The sequence below is a fragment of the Urocitellus parryii genome, chromosome 4, assembly GCF_045843805.1.
Source record: "Urocitellus parryii isolate mUroPar1 chromosome 4, mUroPar1.hap1, whole genome shotgun sequence".
NCBI lineage: Eukaryota > Metazoa > Chordata > Mammalia > Rodentia > Sciuridae > Urocitellus > Urocitellus parryii.
This window is the reverse complement of record NC_135534.1, coordinates 173,859,245-173,884,973: the sequence shown is the minus strand read 5'-3', so window position 1 is coordinate 173,884,973 and position 25,729 is coordinate 173,859,245. Positions and strand designations below refer to the sequence as shown.

The 25,729-nt window shown below is 36.7% G+C and overlaps 1 protein-coding gene across 6 annotated transcripts in view; it reads right to left on the bottom strand.

Moving 5' to 3' along the window:
* The window catches only part of Ubap1 (ubiquitin associated protein 1), a 49,327-nt gene extending 23,812 nt beyond the window's left edge, over positions 1–25,515 (bottom strand). Inside the window, exons 1-4 of one of the 6 annotated variants that reach the window (XM_077797900.1) lie at positions 25,336–25,515; positions 13,661–13,778; positions 11,855–11,924; positions 5,977–6,017 (exon numbers count right to left, since the gene is read on the bottom strand). In XM_077797900.1, the coding sequence (XP_077654026.1) occupies positions 5,977–6,010 (34 nt within the window). In that variant the 5' untranslated portion in view covers positions 6,011–6,017; positions 11,855–11,924; positions 13,661–13,778; positions 25,336–25,515. Of the gene's footprint in view, positions 1–5,976; positions 6,018–11,810; positions 11,925–13,660; positions 13,779–24,815; positions 24,841–25,335 lie in introns of those variants that run through there. The other 5 variants (XM_077797901.1, XM_026387904.2, XM_026387903.2 and 2 more) reach the window with 5 other exon arrangements.
* Positions 25,516–25,729: the final 214 nt, after the last annotated feature.

Here is a 25,729-nt window from a genome sequence, read left to right as displayed (position 1 = left end):
ATTTCTGTGGGAATTTCCTGAAGCCAGGTTTTTGCACATAACTTTGCATTATGCTATGATGGAGTAGACTGGGATAAATGTGTAATGACTCAGGAAAAATTCTGGGAAGACTGGTTCTGTTTTCTTTCTAATTTACAAGTATGTTATGATCCTCTCTCTTATGTGTTTTTTTGGGGGGTGGGGGAGTGGGAAAATGGTGGGAAAAAATCCTACTACGGAGAGCAACTGGATTATGTTTAAATTCAGATTTTACTATGAGAGGATACAAATAAAGGTTTTTGAGAAAGAAGACTAGGACAGATCAAACCTAAAATTAAGTGAAAAACTAATTTCATGGCTAATCATCACTATTTTAAAACCAGAAGTCCAGTAAAACTTGCAAAATTATAAACACAGAGATATATTTATAAGATGTGAAGTCACAAGGAAATGTTATACCCTAATACAAAACAAGACAAATGACCCACAAAATCAGCTTTTTAATACATATTGTCTAGCATTTATTTAAAAATTCTAAGAAAAACAGGCAAGAAAATGTGATCCATCATCAAGAGAAGAAACAGGCATCACTCCCAAATCCAAAGATAGCCAAGTACTGTAATTTTCATACAAGTACTTTTAAATTAACTATAATAAGTATGTTAAAGAATCTAATGAAAAGATGATCAAGTATGAGCAGATGTAGAATGCCAGCAGAGATGGAAATGTAAAGAGATAAATGTAAATGCTAAAAGTGAAAAATATAATATCAGAGAAGAAAAATGTTAATGGGCTCATAAATTAGGCTATTTAAGAAGACAAGACCTAGCAGAAGAAAGACTCAGTGAATGTGAAGTTAGGTCACAGGACAACCACTGAGACAGGAGTTCAAAGCAAGGTGCTAAGCAACTCAGTGAGACTCTGTGTCTAAATAAAGTACAAAATAGGGCTGGGGGGGAGCTGGGGTTGTGGCTCAGAGGAAGAGTGCTCACCTAGCATGCGTGAGGCACTGGGTTTGATCCTCAGCACCACAAGGAAAAATAAATAAATAAAGGTATTGTGTCCACCTACAACTAAAAAAAATTTTTTTTTTTTTAAATGGGGTTGGGGATGTGGCTCAGTGACTGAGCCCCTGAGTTCAATCCCCAATAACCACAACCCCAAAAAAGGGCAACCAAAGGGAACCTCAAAGAGCATAAAAGTTAGGGGGGGAAAAAAAAAAACAGAGTGCTAAGACACATCTGGAACAATACCAAATAACCTAATGTATAGGTGAGTCTCAAAAGAAGAGAAAATGGGGCATAAGAAATATGAGAAGAGATAATTTCTGAGAATTTTCCAAACATAATAAAAAGACATCAACCATGCAGATCTAAGAAATTAGCCAAACCCAAGCAGAATAAGTATGTAGAAATTCAAACCAAGGAAATGTTGAAAACAAAAAATAAAGGGGAAACCTTGAAAGCAGGTACAGTGGGTAAGAAGGATGATACATAAATAGAATGATGATTAAAATGATGGCCAACTTCTACACATTAAACTACAAAGCAATTATAGATTCACTTTTTAAACAATCTACAACAACTGAGCATGGTGGTGAACACCTAATAATTCCAGCTACGTCAGGGGACTGAAGTAGGAGGATTGTGAGTTGAAGCTAGCCTGGGTAGTCTGGTGAGGTCCTGTTTCAAAAAACAAAAATTATTTTAATTTTTAAAAGTGGTAGAAGTCAGGTGCAATGGCACATACCTGTAATCCCAGCAACTTGGGAGGCTGAGAAAAGAAGATCAAAAGTTTGAGGCCAGCCTCAACAATTTAGTGTGGCCCTAAGCAACTTAGTGAGACCCTGTGGGCTATGGATATAAGCCACTGGTTAAACGCACCAGGGTTCAATATACAGTATCAAAAAAAATGTTGTAGAGTGCTCCTGGTAATGGCAATTTACACAGCATTCACATTTTATTAGGTATTATGAATCTACAGATGATTCAAGGAATATGGCAAATGTTACAAGCAAATACTACACCATTAAAAGACTTGATCATCTGTGGATTTCGGTATCAAGGAGGAGTCATGGATAGGTAAAGAGGGATGACTATAATAATAAACCGGAAGGAAATTCTAGGAAGTGATGGACATGTTTGTCTTGATGTTAGTGAAATTTTGTCGATGTATACTTATCCCCAAACTTAAGTATGTATACATTTTCCTATGCCAATATATCCCAATAAAGTGGATTAAAGAGTGGGAGTTTATAATTAAAGTCCTATTGCAAAGACCCATTTTTTTCTTGAATTAGAATCTGAAGATATTTTTTCAGATATAAAAAGAATTGTTTTTTTGAAACTTTTTAAAAAATTCTTTAAAAATCACCAGGCATGCATCTCTGTAATTCCAGCAATTTGGGAAGCTGAAACAGGAGGATTCCAAGTTGAAGGCCAATCTGAGTGAGAATGAGACCTTGTTTCAAAAAACAAAAATGGTTGGGTATAGATTGCACCCCTGGGTGCAATCCCCAGAAGTAAGAGAGAAAGAGAGAAAGAAAGAAAAAAGAGAGAAAGAGAGAGAGAGAGAGAGAGAGAAAGAAAGAAAGAAAGAAAGAAAGAAACACTTTGAAGACAACTTTTTTTATATAGAGAACAAAAGAATTAAAAATTTTAAAATTAGGGGCCTGGGGTTGTGGCTCAGTGGCAGAACACTTGCATGGCATGAGTGGGGTACTGCATTAGATTCTCAGCCCCACATATAAAGAAATTCATTAAATAAATGTCTATCAACACCTTAAAAAATTATTTTAATTTAAAAATTAAATCACCAGCATCCAAAAAATCCTAATCTAAACTGAGCCAAGAGTTTGTGATTTATATATGGACAATGTATCTAAAACTATTTGATAGAGGCTGGGAGTGTATGTGGCTCAGTGGTAGAGCACTTGCCTAGAATGTGCGACAGGAGGCCCTGATTCAATCCCTACACCACCAACAGAAAAGAATTTTAAGACTTTTGTAGTCTTTATTTTGTCACTTAGGGATATGTGTTACAAATAGTAAAAGAAATTTAGTTTAAAAGAATAAACTTGAAGGTAAATCAAATGGCAATCATAGATAGCATAGCTCAAGACCTAGACCAAATATTTAAACAGAAAATTTAAAAAGGTTTTTTTGAGGGGAGAGAGGGTTAACCAGGGATTGAATCCAGAGGTACTTAACCACTGAGCCACATCTCCAGCCCCAGCCCTTTTTATTCATTATTTTGAGACAGGCTAAATTGCTTTAGGACCTTGATAAATTGCTGAGGCTGGCTTTGAACTTGCTATCTTTCTGCATCAGCCTCCAAAGTCATCTGGGTTACAGGTGTGCACCACAACACCCAACAAAAAAAAGGGCATTCTAATATCCAATCATAAAAGCGGTCATTATTCCTCATCCACACCCCAAGTGCCCTAGAAAATAACACCTATATAACCGTTAACCGAACCCCTAATGGATTAACCAGATAATATCTAACTTTAGGAAAACCAAAGCCATAGACTCATAAATTAGGCCAGGCCATCAGATTTCCTTGACCAAAAGATACAAACACTCTTGCTCTGTGATATTGGCCACTTAAACAAAGATCAAATGACATGCAGCACCCTAACTGCAGTGGCCATTTTTTGCCCTGTACATTCTATACAAGTAGAGCAAAAATCCAAGTCTATTAATAGAAGAATAAAAATGTAGCACAGTCACAGAGAAAAGCAGTGTGAAAAAGCTAAACAGTTTCCCAAGAGAAGGAAGAAGTAGTCTTAGCTTCCTGGCTCTCAAATTTCAGTCTTGTAAAACTATTTTGAACTTGATTTTTCCTGTATTCATATGCCTAGAAAATTGTTATAAAAAATCATTCATCTATTCCTTTTAATTTCTATTCCTTAAACTACTTGAATATAATTCTTTACTCTAATAACCCAACTAGCCAGGAATGGTCACGCATGCCTGTAAGTGCAGCAACTTAGGAGGCTGAGGCAGAAGGACCCAAGTTCAAGCCTAGCCTTAGAAACTTAGCTAGGCCCTAAGTAATTTAGTGAGACCCTGTCTCAAAATAAAAATGAAAAGGGCTGGGGATGTAGCTCAGTGGTAAAGTGCTCCTGGGTTCAGTATCAAAAAAAGAAAAATAAAAACCTAACTAAAGCCACTGAAATTAAACCAAGAGCTCAGCAAGCAGAGCCCTATTGAAACCTGAAAGGAAACAAAAGATCATCTTTCTTCTTACTCAAGTTAAGGTTTTCATTTAAACTATGGTTAGGAATTTAAGGAGACAGAGAAAATGATTTTTGAAAAAAAGTTGTTATTCAGATACCTTCAGAATTATAATATTTTTTCTCTGGATTGTTTAGATGGGACACATAACCTGGGATCCAACTGATTTGGAGTTTCCAAAGACTGAAAGCTTACTTTTGAAATAAGATTTTTTTTTTAATTTTTTTTTTTAATTTATTTTTTGGTTTCTGGCAGACACAACATCTTTGTTTGTATGTGGTGCTGAGGATCGAACCCGGGCCGCACGCATGCCAGGCGAGCGCGCTACCACTTGAGCCACATCCCCAGCCCCCTGAAATAAGATTTTAAGTTTAGAATTTTCATTTGTGCAATTTTCTCTCTAGGCCTTTTCTCTGTTCTTGGCTCTGTCCTCTTTTTCCCTTGAAAAAGTGATCCACAGGCAACTTCAGATATGCCTCTTTATTATCATTCGAATACTGTGAAAGAGCCTTACAATGAACCTTAAATAACAGGAGATGGTTTTCCAGGAAGATCTGGTACCTGACTTGCTACAGACTGCTAATTCCAGAGGCTGAGTAACTTAACTCCATAAAGATTTAACAAAATATATGTAAGTTATGTATAGTGGTATGTAAATAATGGCAATTCAAACTTTTAAAGTTGTTGTATAAAATATACAAACAAGTTAAAAACACAATGACTGCTGGGCACAGTGACACACACCTGTAATCCCAGCCATTTAGGAGGCTGAGGGAGAAGGATGGCAAGTTCAAAGCCAGCCTCAGCAACTTAGTGATGCCCTAAGCAACTTAGCAAGTCCCTGTCTATAAATAAAATAGAAAAAGGACTGGTGATGTGACTCAGTGGTTAAGATCCCCTGGGTTCAATACCTGGTACAATTAAAAAAAAAAAAAAAAAAAAAAACACAATGACTGCTACATCACCCTAACTTAGTTGAGTGATTACTATTAAGCAACCACTTTTAGCTCAGAAAACATACCAATACAGGTTGCTAGATAGTCTCGTAAATCATTCCTATAATATTATGATACCATTTTTAGAGTGAAAGATCAGCTTTAAAACAATTTGTGTTGTCTGGATCTTTCTGGTGTATAATTCTACTGTATGAAAAGATGGTCTAACTTAAACTTCTTAAGACACCTCAATTTATCCCAAATGCAGTTAATAAAGTATTAATATTGAATTACATTTGGAAGGACATATCTTAGGAAAAGATGATATAGAAACTGTTAGTTTCAAGTACAAAACTATAATTACTACCATTGATATCACTCTAATAATAGTGATTCCTAGTAACTTAATTATTTCCTTTTGGCAGAGGGGTGGCCAATGGGAGAATGAAACCAAAACAAACATTAAATAAAGGGTTAAAATTTTTCATACACACAGATGGAGATGATGAGAAGAGCTATGACCAAGAGACAGAAATCAGAATGACAACTCCCTCAAAACACTGAAGAACAACAAAAATAAGCCCATTATTCATTTCTATTAGTTTCAACTACAAAAACCACAGAGAATCTAAATATCCAATTGAAGAAATACTTTAAAGGTATCTGAAGACCCTGGTATGTATATTTTCATGCTATACAACTTTATTTTCCTCAATCTGTTCATTTAAAGGGGCAAAAAGAGGGCCAGCACTGAAAATTATGCTAAGTGATTTCAAATTCTCTGATCAAATCATAACCTAAACCATATTTAATAGTCCACTTACCATGAAAATCTGCACCCAACTTCTTAGAAGCCATTTAGAACCTGAAAAATAAGGAAATATTTCTTAGGCACATGCTTTAGGGGACTATAAACAAATACAAAAATAAAGACAACAAAAAAGAAACCAAAAGACCAATTTCAGGACCAACATGGTCCTCACATCTCATTCCCAAAGTCCCATAAAAGGGCCAAAGTGATGGCACATGCCTGTAATGCCAGCAACTCAAGAGGCTGGGGCAGGAGGATCACAAGTTCAAGGCCAGCGTCAGCAACTTAGCAAGGCCCAAAGCAACTTAGAGAGATCCTGTCTCAAAAAAAGGGCTGGAAATATGTAGATTTCAGTGGCTAAGCACCCCTGGGTTCAATGCCTAGTATAAAACAAAAAGACAATGGCTCTAAAGTCTCATAAGGACACAATGGAGAAAAATAAATGAGTTTTTCAAAGAAAACTTAAATATTTCTTAAATCTACATCTAAAAAAAATTAGGGAAAAGTACACCATTTATATGCTCACTACCAAATGAAAAAATTACTGGGTACATATCTTCCTGCTAAAAATGACTAATATGTAAATACTAAGAAAAAGATCTCACTGTATTCAGCTAAGCAAATACTAATTATTAGTTATAACTTAGACAAATTTTTAAAATGAGGAATAATCTTATGAACCATTTCAACTTTGTATAAAATTCAAAAATAAAAAATGAAGGGGAAATCCCCATAAGATCAAACATTTAGTTCAATATTATTTTTGTACTTACAGTCTCTTCAAAAATAAGCACAAAACAGGTGCAGGGGTGCACACCTGTAATCCTAGTGGCTCGGGAGGCTGAGACAGGAGGATGGCAAGTTCAAAGCCAGCCTCAGCAATTTTGTTAAGCAATTCAATGAGAGCCTGTCTCTAAATAAAATTCAAAATAGGGCTGGGGATGTGGCTCAGTGGACAAGTGCCCCTGAGTTCAATCCCCAGTACCAAAAAAAGAAAAAGAAAAAGAAAAAGCACAGCTGGGCACAGTGACACACAACTATAATCCCAGAAACTCAAGAGGCTAAGGCAGGAGAATTCCAAATTCCAGGCTCACTTCAGCAACTTAGCAAGACCCTAAAAAACAAAGAGAACCTGTCTCAAAGTTTAAAAAAAGGGCTAAGGATGTAGAAAAGTAGTAAAGCACCCCTAGATTCAATCCCCAGTACCAAAAACAAACAAACTAAAAAAGACACAAAGTCCTTTCCTGCACATACAAACTAGTATGAGCTCTTCAACCTAAATGTTTATCTCCCTTTATATGATGTTTCTATCTTTTTCTTTTCTTTCTTTCATTTATTTGGGGAGAATGGTACTGGGAATTAATCCAGGGGCACTTTACCACTGAGCTACATCCCAAGTTCTTTTTTTATTTTAAGACAGGCTCTCGTTAAATTGTTGAGGCTGGCCTAGAACTTATGATCCTCTTGTCTCAGCCTCCTGAGTAGACGAAATTACAGGTACATACTATGACACCCAGCCCATGTTTATATCTTTAATTTATCTAAAACATAAGCAAGAAAAATATTAAACAATTACATGAATTTATGGTTATGGTGTCTATTAGCCTGCATCACAGTACATTATAAGATATCATACGGAAAAAGTTATTTTCTACTATAAGTAAAAAAACAAAAAGCACATTGCACCATCTTGTGAAAAGTCATTCAAAATAGAATTAAAGAGTGTGGTAGTGTAACTCAGTGGTAGAATGTATGCTTAGCATTCTCCAGGACCAGAATTGAATCCCCAGCAACAGCAACAACAAAACACACATATACACAAAAATAAAAAAATTAAAGTCCACACAGGATTTCTTTTCCAGAAATTGACAAGATGACTAAAATTTACATTAAGAAAGAAAACAAAATAATAAAAAATTTACAGAGAGGCAAAGAAAATAATGAAAAGTTTTAAGATAAGAATAAAGTTGGGGCTGGGGATGTGACTCAAGTGGCAGCACGCTCGACTGGCATGCATGCGGCCCAGGTTCACTCCTCAGCACCACATACAAAGATATTGTGTCCACCGAAAACTAAAAAAATAAATATTAAAATTCTCTCTCTCTCTCTCTCCTCTCTCTTTAAAAAAAAAAAAAAAAGAAGAAAAGAAAAAAGTTGGGGGCTGGTGTTATGGCTCAGTTGGTAGAATGCTTACCTAGCATGTGTGAGGCACTGGGTTCGATTCTCAGCACCATATATAAGTAAATAAATAAAGGTCAATCAACAACTAAAAAAATTTTTTTAAAAAGAATAAAGTTGGAAAACTCACCAACTAATTTCAATACTATTAAGCTACAGTAATTAAAACAATGTAGCAATAGCATAAGGATATCATATAAATCAATGGAACAAAGGTCAGAAATAGTTCCATATAAATATACATAGACACAGCCAACTGATTTTCAACAAAGATGAAATAGCAATTCAAAAAGGAAGGGATAGGGGCTGGGGCTCAGCGACAGAGCGCTCGCCTAGCACATGCAAGGCACTGGATTCGATCCTCAGCACCACATAAAAATAAAAAATAGGGGATGAGATTGTAGCTCAACAGTGAAGCGCTCGCCTAGCACGGGCGGGACCCGGGTTGGATCCTCAGCACCACATAAAAATAAAGGCATTGTGTTGTGTCCATCTACACCTAAAGAAATAAATATTTTAAAAAATAAATTAATTAAATTAAATTAAAAATAAAAGAAAGGGATAGTCTTTTCAACAAATTGTATGCAAAAACTAAGTAAACCTGAGTAAATATCTTGCACCAACAAAAGTTAACTAGGGAATGGAGGGAGTATGGTTTATGTGGAAGTTTCTTTTGGTGATGATGATGAAAATGTTTTAGAGTGAGTGTAGGATGACTGCACCTCTGCAAATACACTAAAATAGACTTAGTAGATGAATTTTATGGTATATTAATTATATCAATCTTTTTTTAAATTAACCCAAAAGAAATCACTGACCTAAATGGAAAAAAAATTAAACTATAAAACTTCCTAAAAAAATGACAAAATTCTTATAACTTCAAGTCACTTAAGTGAAATTAACCTATACACAAATACTAACAACAAATTTATTTGTACTTGCCAAAAACTGTAAATAAGCCAAATGTCCTTCTAACCAGTGAAAAGATAAACTGAAGTAATACATGGATAAGATGAAATACTACTTAGTAACAGAAAGCACAGAACCACTGATAAATACACCACCACAAGGTGTAGAATCTCAAATACATCAGGAAAGTAAAATGAAGACAGATGAGGGATAGGGCTGTAGCTAAGGATAGAGTGCTTGCCTAGCATAGGTGAGACCCTGAGTTCAATCCCCATTACCTCAGAAAAAGAAAAAAAAAAAAAGACTCAAAAGTTTACAAACCGTCAGGTGTGGTAGCACATACCTGTAATCCAGTAACTTGGGAGGCTAAGATAAGAGGACTGCAAACTCCAGGGCAGCCTTAGCAACCTGGTGAGGCCCTAAGCAACTCAGTGAGACCGTGTCTCAAAATAAAAAATAAAAAGGGCTGGGGATGTAGCTCAGTGGTTCAATCCCGATACAAACAAACACACACACATACACACACACACACACACACACACACACACACACACACACGTTGAAAAATGCAGATTTGAAATAACATTATTTTAATACTCTATAGAAGTATTAAAATACCTGCTGAATTTAGCAGACATAAATAAATCCTAGCTGGGCCTGGTGGCAGATGCCTGTAATCCCAGCAATTTGGGATTGAGGTAAAAGGATTAGAAATTCCAAGCCAGCATAGTGAGACCCTGTCTCAAATTTTCAAAAAAATTAAAAAGGGTTGAGATATAGCTAAGTGGTAGAGATTCAATGCCCAGTTCCACAAAAAGAAAGAAAAAGCCTAAAACAATTTTCAAAATGCAGTCCTCTATAGTTAGCCAAGCACTGAATTTCTTTTTAGGGTGATAAAAATATTCTAAAATTGATTGTGGTGATGGTTCTAAAAATCTGTGAATGTAGTAAACATTACTGAACGTTTAAATGATGAGCTGTATATAAATTATATCAATACAGCTGTTTTTTTAAAAAAAAAAAGTCTCAGCCACGCATGGCAGTGTACAACTATAATCCTAATTACTCGTGATGTTGAGATAGGAAGACTGCAAATTTGACACCAACCTGGGCAATTCATAATCCCAGCTACTCAGAAGGCCAAGTTAAGAGAATCACAAGCTCCAGGCCAACCTGAGCAATTTAGCAAGCCTCTGTTTCAAAAAAAAATTTTTTTTTAAAGTCTAGAATTATAACTTGATGGTTGTGTGTGCTTCCCTAGTATGTGTAAGGCCCTGGATTCAATTGCCAATTACACAATATTATTATTACACCTAAGTATTCTTTAGTTTGTACAGTTTACTCAATTTAGAGCCATATTTTGTGGCACAGTAAATCTAACCCAGGGCTTAATGTATGCTAGACAAGTGTTGTACCACTAAGCTAACACCCCTAATCCTTTTTTTAAAAAAAGGAAAACATAAAGCCAAAATTAACAGTAATACATATTCTTTTTTTAAAGTATCTTTTTATTTTTGGACACAATATCTTTATTTTGTTTATTTATTTTTATGTGATGCTGGAGATTGAACCCAGTGCCTCACATGTGCCAGGCAAGTGCTCTGCCACTGAGCCATAACCCCAGCCCACTTTTTTTTTTTTTTTTTTTGTCCTAGGAATTGAACTCAGGGGCACTCAACTACTGAGCCACATTTCCAGCCCTATTTTGCATTTCATTTAGAGACCAGTTCTCACTGAGTTGCTTAATGCCTCGATATATTGCTGAGGCTGGTTTTGAACTCATAATCCTCCTGCCTTAACCTCAGGAGCCGCTGGGACTTTTTATACTTGATAGCAATTAAGTTATAGCTCTTTTTTTAATATTTTTTAGTTATACATAGACACAATATCTGTATTTTGTTTACTTATTTTTATGTGGTGCTGAGGATTGAATCCAGTGCCTTACGTGTGCACAGCAAGCGCTCTACTGCTGAGCCCCAGCCACAGCCCTATAATTCTATCTTTTGCAGCTCAGTCTCACTTCAGTTCAAATAATACAGGAACAAAACGTAATAATTTAAAGTTTGAATTTGAAGTTTGATAACAGACATCTAAAAATAAGAAAGTTAGGGAATAGGCAACAAGAAGAGAAATGCAAGAAGAGGGAGAGAGGAAGAGAAACAGTGAAAAAACTGGAGCTAGGTTAAGGAATGGAAAAAGGAAAGGCACACATTACAAGTTTGAGCCAGCCTCAGCAATTTAGCATGTCCCTAAGCAACTTGGTGAAACCCTGTCTCAAAATTTAAAAAAATAAAAAAGAATTGTGGACGCAGCTTAGTAGTAAGGAACTCCTAGGTTCAATCCATATTACCAAAAAGAAAAAAGAAAAAAAAAAGAAAAGGTCAAGAGGGCAGGGGAATAAAAATTAAAGGAGGAGTCAGGAAAATGAAAACAAACACCTTGGCAAGGCCTAGGCCCTTCCATAAGAAAAGAAAGCCCAAGGGCAATCATCTTAATGTTCTCATTTTTCTATTTCTTCCTATTCCCATATCATCAAATAACTACAATATGAAATTACACTCTATGAACAACTTCCCAATACAGATGATTCAATATATCAGTAAGCTATCATGCACACTTCTACAATAATAGTTGCAATCTAGAATTTCTCCAGATACAAATTAGCCAAAGAAATTCTCTAATTTATAGAAAAATGCTTTGAGAACCATCACATTTCAAGTCTGAAAACAAATAACACCCCTACAACTCAAATCAACACACATAGGACAGGGCTGGGGTTGTGGCTCAAGCAGTAGCGCGCTCGCCTGGCATGCGTGCGGCCCGGGTTCGATTCTCAGCACCACATACAAGCAAAGATGTTGTGTCCGCCAAAAACTAAAAAAAAAAAAAAAAAGAAAATTTCAGCAGGCAATCCCAAGTTATAAAAGATGAAATAAAAGTTCTACAATTTAAATTAAAAAAAAAAACACACATAGGACAAAAATTACATGTGTAATCACTATTAATAAATATTAGACTATATTACATTCATTGCAAAAGAACTTTTTTGTTCCTTCTGAGATCTCTATAATGAAGAAAAAACATTCATGTTTCCGAATTAAATGCTGAGTATTCAAGGTAAGTGATATGATCAACCATTTACTATACACAGAGTAACTTTTTTTTTTTTTTTTTTGGTTCTATGGATTGAACTCAACGGCACTCAACCACTGAGTCACATCCCCAGTCCCTTTTATTTTTTTTTTATTTTAAGACAAGGTCTCACTAAGCTGCTCAAGACCTCGCTAAATTGCTAAAGCTAGCCTCGAACTTGTGATACGATACTACTGCCTCAGCCACTGGAGTGATTGGGATTACTGGCATGTACCATCACACCCACCTCAGAGTTATATTTTTTAAATGTCTTTTTTTTTTAATCTTTATTTACTTACTTACTTAATGTGGTGCTAAGAATCAAACCCAGCTCCTCATGCAAGCTACCACTGAACCACACCCCAGCCCTTTAAATGTCTTTATTGACAAAGCAAAAACTGGCAACCATGTTAATCTCCCTATATTTTTTTATTAGTTGAACATGACAATACAATGATCTTGATATATCATACATTTGAATCAAATGGGGTATAATTTCTCATTTTTCTGAGTGTACAGGTTGCAGAATCATATTGGTTATATCCCTACATTTTTTTCCTTAATGTTACTAATCCCTGAAACCCAGAACCTGGAAACATTTTCTCCTACCACATGTAAAATAATAATCTCAACTGTTAAGTCTCATTATTAGAAACAAAACAAAAAGGAAAATATCTGTTTTCATACTGCCTGACATGCAATAAGAGCTCAGCATAAGTTGAACTGAATATAAGTTAAAAGAGAGTAAACCATTCACCAAGTACTACTGCTACTACTACACTAGTATACCTATACAAAAAAAAAAACCTTAAATTTTTATTTGACCATTGATAGTGTATTAGAACTGTGAATTAAAAGACTGTGGTGTGAAAACTTGAGTTTGTAAAACCTTACATTCAGTTTACACTGATCTGAGAATCAGATACTAATTTCATAATCTACCACTGTCTAGACTACAAACTCTGTTTTGCCAAAGTAAGCCCCCTATTACTGGATGCCCCATGCACATCTGCATATTTGGCTAAAGGTAGAAGGCCATTAAAATAAAGTCCTGATTCATACTGAGATACTGAGAAATACTCAATGACCCCAATAAGCATTTTCTTTCCCCCCCCCCCAATACTGGGGATTGAACCCAGGGCCTCACAATGCTAGGAAAGAACTATACCACTGAGCTACACACCCAGTATTTTTTGTTTGTTTGTTTTCTGGTATTAGGGATTGAACCCAGAGATACTTTACTCCTGCTTATATCCCCAGCCCTTTTTATTTTTGTTTTGAGACAAGGTCTTGCTGAGCTGCTGAGGCTGGCCCCAAACTTGTGATCCTCTTGTCTCAGCCTCCCAAACTCCTAGAATTAAAGGCATGCACCACTATGCCCAACAGCCCTTTTTAATGTATCCTGTGGAAGGTTCTTGCTAAATTGCCCAGGTTGACCTTGCATTTATGATCCTCCTGCCTCACTCTTTAAAACTTACAGCTGTACGCCAACCCATTTGGCTCAGGAAAGTCTTTTTATGCATTAATTTCTTCTTTCAATTCAGGCAGAATACTGCATATTCAGATCTTTTCTGAGTACCACTGTTTTATGGAGAACTACAAAAGAAAATTTGAGTCATTAACCTGCAGAAACAAGATCAGATCCTGACATTTTGGAAAAGTGGGGAATATGTTTATAAGAATATGGAAACAACCCATGTAAACATATTGATGGGATTATAAGTTGAGCTTGTCATCTTTCCTTTTTTTTTAAGGAGAGAGAGAGATTAGAGACAGAGAGAGAGAAATTTCTTTTAATATTTATTTTGTAGTTTTCGGCGGACACATCATCTTTGTTTGTATGTGGTGCTGAGGATCGAACCCAGGCCGCACGCATACCAGGCGAGCACGGTACCACTTGAGCCATATCCCCAGCCCCTCATCTTTCCTTTTTTGCTACTTGTTTTCTATATAGAGCACCCATCTATATATCTATCAACTGATCAGGACACACAAACATAGTTTGTAATGACAGTGAAAAATAGTAAAATAGGGCAAAGAAACTAAACAAAACAAGTACCTATAAAAGGACTAAAAAACAATGCAGGTGTGGTGGTACACCCCTATAATCAGAGAGACTCAGAATTCTGACTGAGGCAGAAGGATCACAAATTTAAAGCAGCCTCAGCAAGTGCGAAGCTCTAAGCAACTCAGTGAGACCCTTTCTCTAAATAAAATACAAAATAGGGCTGGGATGTGGCTCAGTGGTTCAGTGCCCCTAAATTCTATCCACAGTAAAAGAAAGGAAATTAAGAGGAAAAAAAAAAGAACAAAGAAAAAAATCAGTGGTTTCTAAACCAGTAAAAATTAGAGCTTAGTTGAAGAGCTCAGAAATTATTAAAATATGAAAATCTGACATAAATTAAAGCTGCTATTTAAAATCTTAAAGTGATAGAACAAAATGTTTGTGTGTCCTGATCTGTTAATAGATGTATAGATGGGTGCTCTATATAGAAAACAAGTAACAAAAAAGGAAAGATGACAAGGAAAAAGTACCTAGGAAAAAGTATAATCGGATACTCACCTTACACTCCATACCAAAATAAATTCCAGATGGATCTAAAGTTTAGTAACATTATGCAACTAACCAAATGTACAGATCCTATTTCATACTACATGAAAACTAATAAGCTAAAATAACTCTCTGAGACTTATGCCTTATAGAAAACTCAGAAAATGAAGGTTATTTTTAAAAGTCAAGATGCTGTAATACCCTAAGTTATTAATTATAAGACACACTCGAGACCAAGAGAAGTGCTGGGCACAATGGCACATGCATGTAATCCCAGCTACTTGGGAAGCTGAGACAGGAGGATTGAAAGTTCAGGGATAGCCTAGGCAATTTTAGTGAGACCTTGTCCCAAAACAAAATTCTAAAAAAGGGCTGGTGATGTAATTCAGTGGCAGAGTGCTTGCTTTGTATGCTCCAGACTGAGTTCAATGCTCACTACTGGGGAGGTAGGAATGGATAACAACACATGGCACAACCAAAACCAAGAAATCCAACTAGTGACTCAAAAAGACCATTTCATATAGTTCATTAAAAACTGATTAAAGCTGAATTGCATCTCACTAAAATTTAAGAAGTGACAAACCGTACATACAAAGATAAGGTAAATTATTGACCCATCTAGGTTTGTTAAAAACTACAGTGGGGCTGAGGTGGTGGCTCAGTGGTAGAATGCTCGTCTTGCATGTGTGAGGCCCTGAGTTCAATTCTCAGCACCATAAAGATAAATTTAAAAAAATAAATAAAGGTATTGTGTCCATCTACAACTAAAAAAAACAAAACTACAGTGAAGAATTCTAGCTGGGGCTGGGGCTGGGGCTGGGGTTGGGGCTGGGACTCAGTGGCAATCCTTAGCACCGCATACAAAAATAAGAAAATAAAATAAAGGCATGCTGTCCATCAACAACTTAAAAGAAAAAAAAAAAATTCTAGCTAATCCCTCAGATTTTCCTTAACTCTGGGAAACTCCTCTTAATCCTTCACTTACCTAGTACAGTGTCTAATCTTTTTAGCAGGACTGGCTTTTCATATCCTAATAATTTCTCTCCTCAAATTTTCTGAAAATTTAAATCAATAATCCTAAAACTAATAATTCTAAGTTAAAATAATTTAGAAATTACATATTGTTAATTCTACTATTAGAATAACTAATTCTGGCTAATAAATAATTCAGAAATACAACTAATCCCCTTAAAATGAAAATAATAAGAGTCCGTTGTAGTTATCAAAAAAAAAAAACAGTCTAAAATTATAAAGCCTGTGAGACTAATGAACAGATGAACAGGAAAGTGCTAATTAGAAGAACGGGAGCTGGGCACAGTGGCACACACCTGCAATCCCAGTGACTGAAGAGGCTGAAACAAAAGGATCACAAGTTGGAGGCCAGACTCAGCAAATTAGCAAGGCCCTTAGCAATTTACTGAGACTCCATCTCAAAATAAAAATTAAAAATGACTGGGCTGGGGCTGTAGCTCAGTGGCAGAGCCCTTGCCTAGCAGGTGTGAGGCACTGAGTTCATCCTCAGCACCACATGAAAATACACAAATAAAATAAAGGGCATTCTGTCCATTTACAACTACCAACAACAACAAAAAATGACTGGGACATAGCTCAATGGTAAAGCTCCCCTGGGTTTAATCCCCAGTCCAAAAAAAAAGAGAGAGAGAGAGAGAGAATGGGAGTCATGACATAGAATCATTGGCCAATTCAAAATTTCAAGTCAGAATTTTAACCAATTTATTATAATTCAAAGTTTAACATGCTTTCTTCAATGAGACTTAGAGTTTAGAGAGTAAGAGCACAATATTCCAGGTGGAAATCTAACCACAATCCTATCAGTTTAACTTTTCTAACAGAATAAACACTGTGGGGGGACAATGTTGTTCAGCTGGGCATAGTGGCCGATGCCTGTAACCCCAGCTACTCAGGAGGCTAACACAGGAGGATCACATATTGAAGCCAGTGTGGGCAACTTAGAACCTGTGTCCAAAAAAAAAAAAAATTCAAGAAGTTAATTCAAAAATAACATCTCCTTCCAAAATCTTTCAAAAAATCACATAACTTATGCCAAAAAGCAAGAAAAACCAAGACATCCTACACAGTTATAGACTTTTGTTCTTGGGCTTGGGATGTGGTTCAAGAGATAGCGCACTCACCCAGCATGCGTGCGGCCAGGGTTCGATCCTCAGCACCACATACAAAGATGTTATGCCGAAAACTAAAAAATAAATATTAAAAGAAATTCTCTCTTTTTCTCTCTCTCTCTCTCAAAAAAAAAAAAGAGAGAGACTTTTGTTCTAGTCCTGGTTTCCATCAATATGGGATGATTTAGAAGCAGTTAAAACCTCTGAAAGATGTGCTAGGGTCATAACTCTGTTGTAGAGCACTTGATTAGCATATATGAAGCACTGGGTTCAAGTCTCAGCACCACATAAAAATAAACAAAATAAAGGTATTGTGTTCATCTCAACTAAAAATATTTTTTAAAACTCTGAAAGGGAAAATTTTTTTCCAAGGAGCCAGATGTGCGATACATGTTGGTAAGCCTAGCTACTTGGTTCACAGGACGCTGAGGCAAAAGGATCACTTGAGCTCAGAGGTTGTAGGCTAGCCTGGAGTAAATTTTAATCTGGCCTCCTTTTCAGAATTAAGGTTCAGATTCATTTTTTTCTAACTATGGCTTTCAATAGTTTTTACAATCTTACAAAAAAGAGCCGGGTGCACCTGTAATGCTAACAGCTCAGGAGGCTGAGGATCACAAGTTCAAAACCAGCCTCAGCAACTTATCAAGGCCCTAAGCACAAAGGTTTGGGGAGTTTTGTTTTTCCCTCTTTTACAGTATTAGGGATTGAACCCAGGAGTGCTCTACTGAATTACATCCCCAAGCCTTTTTAATTTGAAACAGAATCTTCTTAAATGCCCCAGGGCTGGCCTCAGACTTGTCATCCTCCTGCCTATATTTCCCAATTAGCTATGATTACAGGGAGTATCATTGCACCCAGCACAAACATTTATTTAGAAAAGCAATTTTATTCTGGAAAGCAAATAACAGAGCAGTATACACACCCAAAGGAAGAAAGAATTAGTACTCTCCGAGTTAAGATGCACTTTTGAAATGTGGGTTCTTCATTTTAAAAGAAACTTAACACATAGAGAATATGAGAAGTGCATAAAGGGTGATGTCAGCCTGGTGAACACAATTCTTTAAATACACAGAGCAGGTCATGGTGGTTTGGTTCTTTCAGGATCACTAAGCTAATGTCATCCAGTCAACAGATAATGTTTGGAATATACCCATATGATAAGTCTCTAGCAATATTTTCACTTGGTTTTATTTAGGTATAAAGAAAATACATTGTGTAAGCTGGCAATAGATATATAAATAAATTAACTAAACTCACAGTATTCTAAGATTCAAGGGATTTTTAAGAATTTACCTCCAGAGGAAAAGGCTTGGGGAATAAAGATGAGGATGCTCATAATGCTTCCCAAATTTAAAATTACATTTTCTTTTCCCTTCCTTGTTAGTCTCCTTTCTTTTTTTTTATAAGTTTTTTTTTTTTTTTGAGAGAGAGAGAGAGAGAGAATTTCAATATTTATTTTTCAGTTTTCAGCGGACACAACATCTTTGTTTGTATGTGGTGCTGAGGATCGAACCCGGGCCGCACACATGCCAGGCGAGCGTGCTACCACTTGAGCCACATCCCCAGCCTTGTTAGTCTCCTTTCTACCTATCTTACCTCATAAGGAGAAGAATCATTTGTTTCATTCTCAGGGCTAGGGATAGAGTTCAGTGGTAGAGTGCTTGCCTAGCATGTGAAAGTCCTAGTTCATCACCACTCCCACACACACAAAAAGAAGTTCATTGTGAACATTTCTGGGTGGTAAAATAAAGATAATTTTTTCCTAATTTTTCCACATAATAACAGCTTATTCAGGAAATTAAAACAAAAGCTGATTAAGATAAATGAATGCACCTCAGCTACCTTAAGTTGACTGAACTGGCCAAACTGTGAAAACATAAATTACTTCAATTATAAACTATAAGTACCTTCTACTTGATCATTCAATATTTATTATAAGAAACTGGAATGTAGCACAGTGGTAGAACCTCCAGCAACATACACGCAAAAAACAATTCTAATGTAAGTACCAAATTCTGATTCAAACAAACATCTGACATAATTACAGAGAAACGATGGAAAAGGGGGGGCAAGAAATGAAGAATACAAAAGACAAAAATGGGCTGGCAATATAGCTCAGTGGTAGACCACTTGCCTAGCATTCAGGAAACCTTGAGTTCAATCCCTAGTATCACTGGGGGGAAAAAAAAGAGAGACATATAATGGCACGTGCCTGTAATTCCAGCTATTTGGGAAGCTGTCAGGAGGACTGCCAAGTTCAAGGCCAGCCTGGGCAACTTAGTGAAAGCCTGCTTCAAAATTTTAAAAAGTGGAGCTGGGGTTCTAGTTCAGGGGTAAAGCACTTGTCTTGTATGTATAAGGCACTGGGTTTGATTCTCAGCACCACATATAAATAAGTTAATTAATAAAATAAAGGTCCACTGACGATTTATTTTTTTATTTATTTTTTAATATTTCTTTTAGGGGCTGGGGATGTGGCTCAAGCGGTAGCGCGCTCGCCTGGCATGCGTGCGGCCTGGGTTCAATCCTCAGCACCACATACCAACAAAGATGTTGTGTCCACCAAATACTAAAAAATAAATATTAAAAATTCTCAAAAAAAAAAAAAAAAAAACAAATAAGGCAAGGATGTTTATTCTCATCACTTATTTTCAACATTATACTGGAGGAGCTAGCCAGTGATTAAAAAAAAAAGACAAAACATATTCAGATTACAAAACAAATTATATTTATTCACAGATGACATGGCCTGTAGAAAACCTAGTGTAATCTACAAAAAAAAAAAAAATACTAGAACTAATAAATGAGTTCAACAAGATTGCAGGATATACAATACATAGATTCTTAAAAAAATGTTTTTTAGGGGTTGGGGTTATGGCTCAGCAGTAGAGCACTCGCCTCGCATGTGCAAGACCCTGGGTTCGATCCTCAGCACTGCATAAATAACTAAATAAATAAATAAAAGTTATTTTAAAAAATGTTTTTTAACATATTAGCAATGAAAGGGGTAAGGATGTAGCTCAGTGGTAAAGTACTTTCCTAGCACAAGCAAGGCCTGGGGTTCAAGCCCCAGCACCACAAAAATACTGTATACTGACCACAAAGTACACTGACTCTGTGCTTCCTCTCAGACTTGCATACACACCTATGTGTCTATATGTGTGTGTGTGTGTGTGTGTGTTTATCACACAAAAACAATAAACAATCAAATGTTAACATTTCTTTAATAATATAATAGCACCAAAAATTATTAAACGCTTAGGGATTTACTGCATAAAAATAATATACAAAACCTTTGTATAAAATGAAAACTATAAAAAATGCTAAGAGAAGTTAAATACCTAAATAAATCGACATATCATGTTTATAGATTGGAACACTATATGTTAACATTCTGCAAAAGAATCTACAGATTCAATAGCACCATAATCAAAATCCTCAGCACCACATAAAAATAAGTGAAAAAAAGGTATTATGTCCAACTACAACTCAAAAAATAAATATTAAAAAAAGACAATGACTTTAATACACACTTCACAATAGCACAAATGACCAATGAACCTATGAAAACCTATGTTCAGCTTCAGGAAATACAAAAAACACATCAGATTTTTTTTTTTTTTAATACTAGGGATTGAAACCATAGCCTCACACATGCAAGGCAAATGCTTTAACAGTGAACTACATCCCAATCCTTTTTGTTTTATTTTTTGAGACAGGATCTGCTAAGTTGCCCAAGCTGACCTCAAACTTGCAATCCTCCTGCCTCAGGCTCCCAAGTTATTGGCATTACAGGAATGGACCCATGTACCCCACAACATTTTAAACCCACCAGACAGAAATATGTAAAAGTCATTACACACAGTGAAGCACACCCATAATTCCAACAACTTGGGAGGCTGAGGTAGAAAGACAGCAAGTCTCAGGAATTTAGTAAGACATTGTCTGAAAATAAAAAATGAAAAGGGCTCGGGGTGTAGCTCAGTGGTAAAGTTCTTTTGAGTTCCATCCCTGGTAACAAAAAAAAAAAAAAGAAAGAAAATATGTAAAAGTCCATAATTTCAAATGTTGGGGAGGAAGTAAAACCTTAAAAAAAAAAAAACCCCACACACACACCTTGCTCTTGCTTGACTCAGTAACCACAAGATGGACAATTGCCATGAGCCAATTCAGTGACTCAAACACTAGAAGTGTTTGGTAAGCATTAAGCAACTAATAATGACCAATCTAGCATTTTGAGAACACATGGAAATTACTGCCAAATACATATTTTGACCCTTAATGAACTAAGTCCAATCTGACTCACCAATACAAAAGTAAAATCCAATTTGATTAATGAACCCAGGTTCATGTGCATGCTAGGCAAGCACTCAAGCACTAAGCTACATCCCCAGCCCTTTAGAGAAAAAGTGGGGGTGGGGGAGTTTATAGATGTAGCTCAGTAGTAGATAGAGAGCTCTTATCTAGCATGCATGAAGCTCTGGGTTCAATCCTTAGCACCACAAAAAGAAAAATAAATAAAGTAATAGAATGACACTGTACATAGCTCATTAAAAAAAAAAAAAACTTACCCAATTTATTTTGTGAAGAATAAAATATTCAGGTATTTATTTCCTCCCAGAATATTAATGACATTATGAAGTACTAAAATTTCAATGAGCCATTTTCATTCCAGTTACAGTATTTCAGTGAAAACAAGTAGTTTTAAAAGGCATTACTTTGTAACCACTACTTATACTTTATGGCCCTGTGACCATTCCATAGCTCATGTGCAGCATGAGCACTCAAATCAGACAGATCTAAATTCAAATTCTATCATTTTACAGCTATAAACTTAGTTACTTGGGCTGGGAATGTGGTTCAAGAGGTAGCACGCTCGCCCGGCATGCATGCGTCCTGGGTTCGATCCTCAGCACCACACACAAACAAAGATGTTGTGTCTGCCGAAAACTAAAAAAATAAATATTAAAATTCTCTCTCTCTCTCTCAAAAAAAAAAAAAAAACTTAGTTACTCCACTTCTCTGATCCTCAGATTCCTCAAATTATATATATATATATAATAATCAACCTACTTTCCCCTCAAACTGTTAAGGATTAAGTGAGATTATGCAGTGTTACTGGCTAATTAATATATACCCAGGATTAGCACCTTCCCTCTTGTCCCTCACCTGGGAATCAAACCCAAGGTCTCAAGCATGCTAAGCAAGCACTCTTCCATTGAGCTACATCCCACAGGCCTTACTCCCTGAAGAAAAATACTTTCCCCCACCTTGGGTTGTACTGGGGATTCACTAAGGGACACTCTACCACTCAGCTACACCCTTAGCCCTTTTTGAGGGGCAGTCTCACTAAATTGCCTAGGCTGGCCTCAAATTTGGGATTCTTCTACCTCAGTTTCCCATGGCACCAGAATTACAGGCATACACCACTATGTCCAGATCAAAAATATTATTATATTCAAGTTATTTCCATTATTACAGGAAACTGTACACTACACACTACTGTTGGAAAAGCAAAACATTTTGTTCTTTTTCTAACTGAAAGTACTTTTCCTATAAGAAATTCTCAGTGACTCACTGTCTCAGTGTGACTGCCTGCTCCCCATTAGTGTACTGTCCCTTTATAATAAATCTCTTATTCTGCTACTCATTAAAAAAAAAAAAAAAAAAAAAAAAAAAAAGAGCCTAGAGTTGTGGTACTGGCCAATAATCCCAAAGGCTGAGGCAGGAGGACCACAAGTTCAAAGCCACTCTCTCAAAAAAAAATTTTTTTAAAGGGCTGGCAATGTATTTCACTGGTAAAGTACACCTGCGTCCCACCATCATTTTCTACAAAATATCTTAAAAAAAAAGATGGATCTTTAATTTCCATGCTGTGTGGGAAACAAAACCAAAGTGATTTCTAATTTTCTTTTCACTCTATGATTCTAAGAAAAACTTAATGTTGTAAACAATCATTTCTTAGAGAAATGCATTTCTTTTTTTATTGGTGCATTATAGTTATATATCATGATGGGATTTACTACTATATATTCATACATGCACAATATAATTTGGCCCATATTACTCCCTAGTCTTTCTCCTTTCCCTCCTCATCTCCCATCCCCTAACCCTTTCCTCTACTGATCTCCCTTTGAATTTCATGAGACACCTACACACACACCTTTCTTTTCCTTTGTCCTCTCTAGCTTCCACAAGAAAGAAAACATATGACCCTTGATCTTCTGAGTTTGACTTATTTCACTTAATATAATGGTCTCTAATGAGAAATACATTTCTTGAGAAAGACTATTTAAAGAAAACCACCTGGGGCTGGGGATGTGGCTCAAGCGGTAGGGCGCTCCCCTGGCATGCGTGCAGCCCGGGTTCGATCCTCAGCACCACATACTGTTGTGTCCGCCGAGAACTAAAAAATAAATATTGAAAATTCTCTCTCTCTCTCTCTCTCTCTCTCTCTCTCTCTCTTAAGAAAAAAAAAAAAAAAGAAAACCACCTGACTAATGACCAATGAATGGTATCCTTTTTTCTGATCAGTTTATGGGGGAAAATATTAGTTTATGTTGAAATATCTACATTTGAACAGTCATAATGCATTCAACACTACAACAAGAAAAACAAGATTACTGGTATGTACACTCGGGGAGTTATGCTAATTCAAATTTGAAAAGAATTTTAGTCACTAAATTAAACTTACAGGACTCTCCTTTTAAATACCTTAGTAAAGAGGACAAAAGAAAAGACACACAAGATAAAGTGAAGTTGCCAGTCAAAAAAGTGCACTAACAACCATTGATGAGACTTGTCTACAGACCTAGTATTATCTTATCAGAGTACTGTTACTACCTTTTTCAAAGTAAAAAGAAATATCAGACCAGGCATGGTGGTACATGCCAGTAATCCCAGTAACCCAAGAGGCAGAAGGTCACAAATTAAGAGGAAAGTATGGTCAATTAAGCAAGACCCTATTTCAAAATTTTAAAAAAACAAGGGTGGAGGATGTAGATAAAAGTTAGAATGCTCCTGGGTTCAATCCCTGGTACTGCAAAAATAATGATAATGTGTTACAAACATAAAACATGTTATAATGTAGTAATGAATCTTAAATACTAAGCAAAAGACATTCAAGACATTTGTATATACATATACTTAATTTTCCTCCTTTGCTTTCATTTCTAACACTCCCCCCACTCCAAAGAAGCCACAGCGTGGTTAATAAGTTATCTGCTGTGCTGTAAGAGATGCTCACTAGAGAAACATTAATTTTCTAACTTCCCACTTCCATAATTACAATGACTCATTAATGAAGCACACAGTAGGCATTCAATAAATAAGAAACTGAATAAAATAGACCGAAGCAAAATTTAATTTATAAAATTCTTGTTTTAATATAAAATTCTACTTTGATGAAAACACTGTAATTGTTTTAGACTTTGGACATTTCACATTCTTTCCTATAGGATAAAATAAAAATTTTCAGTTTAACTAGGTTGGGACGTTAACTAGAAAAAGCTATCTGTCCCTGAGAACTAAGTTTCTTCCCCCCCCCACCATCAAATCTAATAAAATTAAGCAGAGAAATATCCATAACATCTATTCAAATTCTCAGATACTAATAATGAGAACTGAGGAAAGAGATAAAGCATTACAATGTAAGGTTAGCACAGAAGATGTTTAATAAGTAAATTACCAAATCTGGTTTTGCTGCACTCCTTGGTGTCTAAAGACTCTCAAAATGTTAACCCAGTTTAACAGAAAGTCTATTTTTACGCCCAGCCATAACTTTTAAAACGTTAGTCTGTAAACAATTACATGTGGCAAGAACACAAAGGTCAGAGATCACAGATATAAATCAAATAAGCGAATTATAACTTGGTGTCACAAGAAAGATTTGGGGCTGTTCAGATAAATCTCCACCAGCGAAACAAACAAAAAAGGTAATACCTGGAGAAGACCAGACGATGCCAAAGATATACCCAAAAAACACTCAACCCTGGTCTGGTCTCCATTTCTCCCTAATCTCACTGCCTCACAGATATCTAAATCTACACATTTCCAGCTCACCCGCAACTCCCCAGCGCTCAGCTTCTTTACTAAAACCTGGGTCCCTCTCCCCAACATTTTCTAGTTCCCACCGAGTTCTCCCTTTAACCCGATACGTGTCCAATACGCCCATCTTTCTAGTAGAGTATTAGTGCTCGTAATCCGAACTCATTTTCCCACATCTCTTCTGCCCTCCTCCCCTTTAACTCTCGTCCCGTCACTCCGACCCTTCTCCCAGAATCCTCCTAAGTCTCGGATCTCGGTCTAACCCCTTCTCCCTCCCACCCTTTAACTCCAGTTCCTTTCACCCCGCAGAGCCTCCAGTCTTTCCCCAGGTTTCCTCTTCGGTAGGTCGCTCAGTACCGGCCCCCTCCCCCCAACTCCGCCCCTCTTTCCTCCTCCCCCAGAGAGGCCCCCTCACCTGAACGCTGCTGCCGCCGCCGTCCCAAAAGCCGAAAGGTTCTGGCGCCAGCCGACCTCCCAGGCTCAGTCCCCCCTAAGTTTCCGACGCCCCTAGGGAAAGCGAAAGACACCACTTCCAACTCTGCCCGCCCCGGGCCAGGCCGTAGCCACCGCCTGTACCTCGGCCGCCATGTTGAAGTCCTACTTCCCTCCTCCTCCCCTTCACCGCTCCTCCCCTTTGGGCGTCCGACGTCATGTCGCCGCGCTCCACCCGCCGGGACCAATGGGAGGAGCCGTCGGTGACGTAACTAATCCCTTTTTCTAGAGCTGAGCTACTCCTGCAACCTAGAGCTTTGAAATTGGAATGGATGAGCTGTGCTGACCCCAAGGAAAAGGAAAAATAGAGGGGTCAC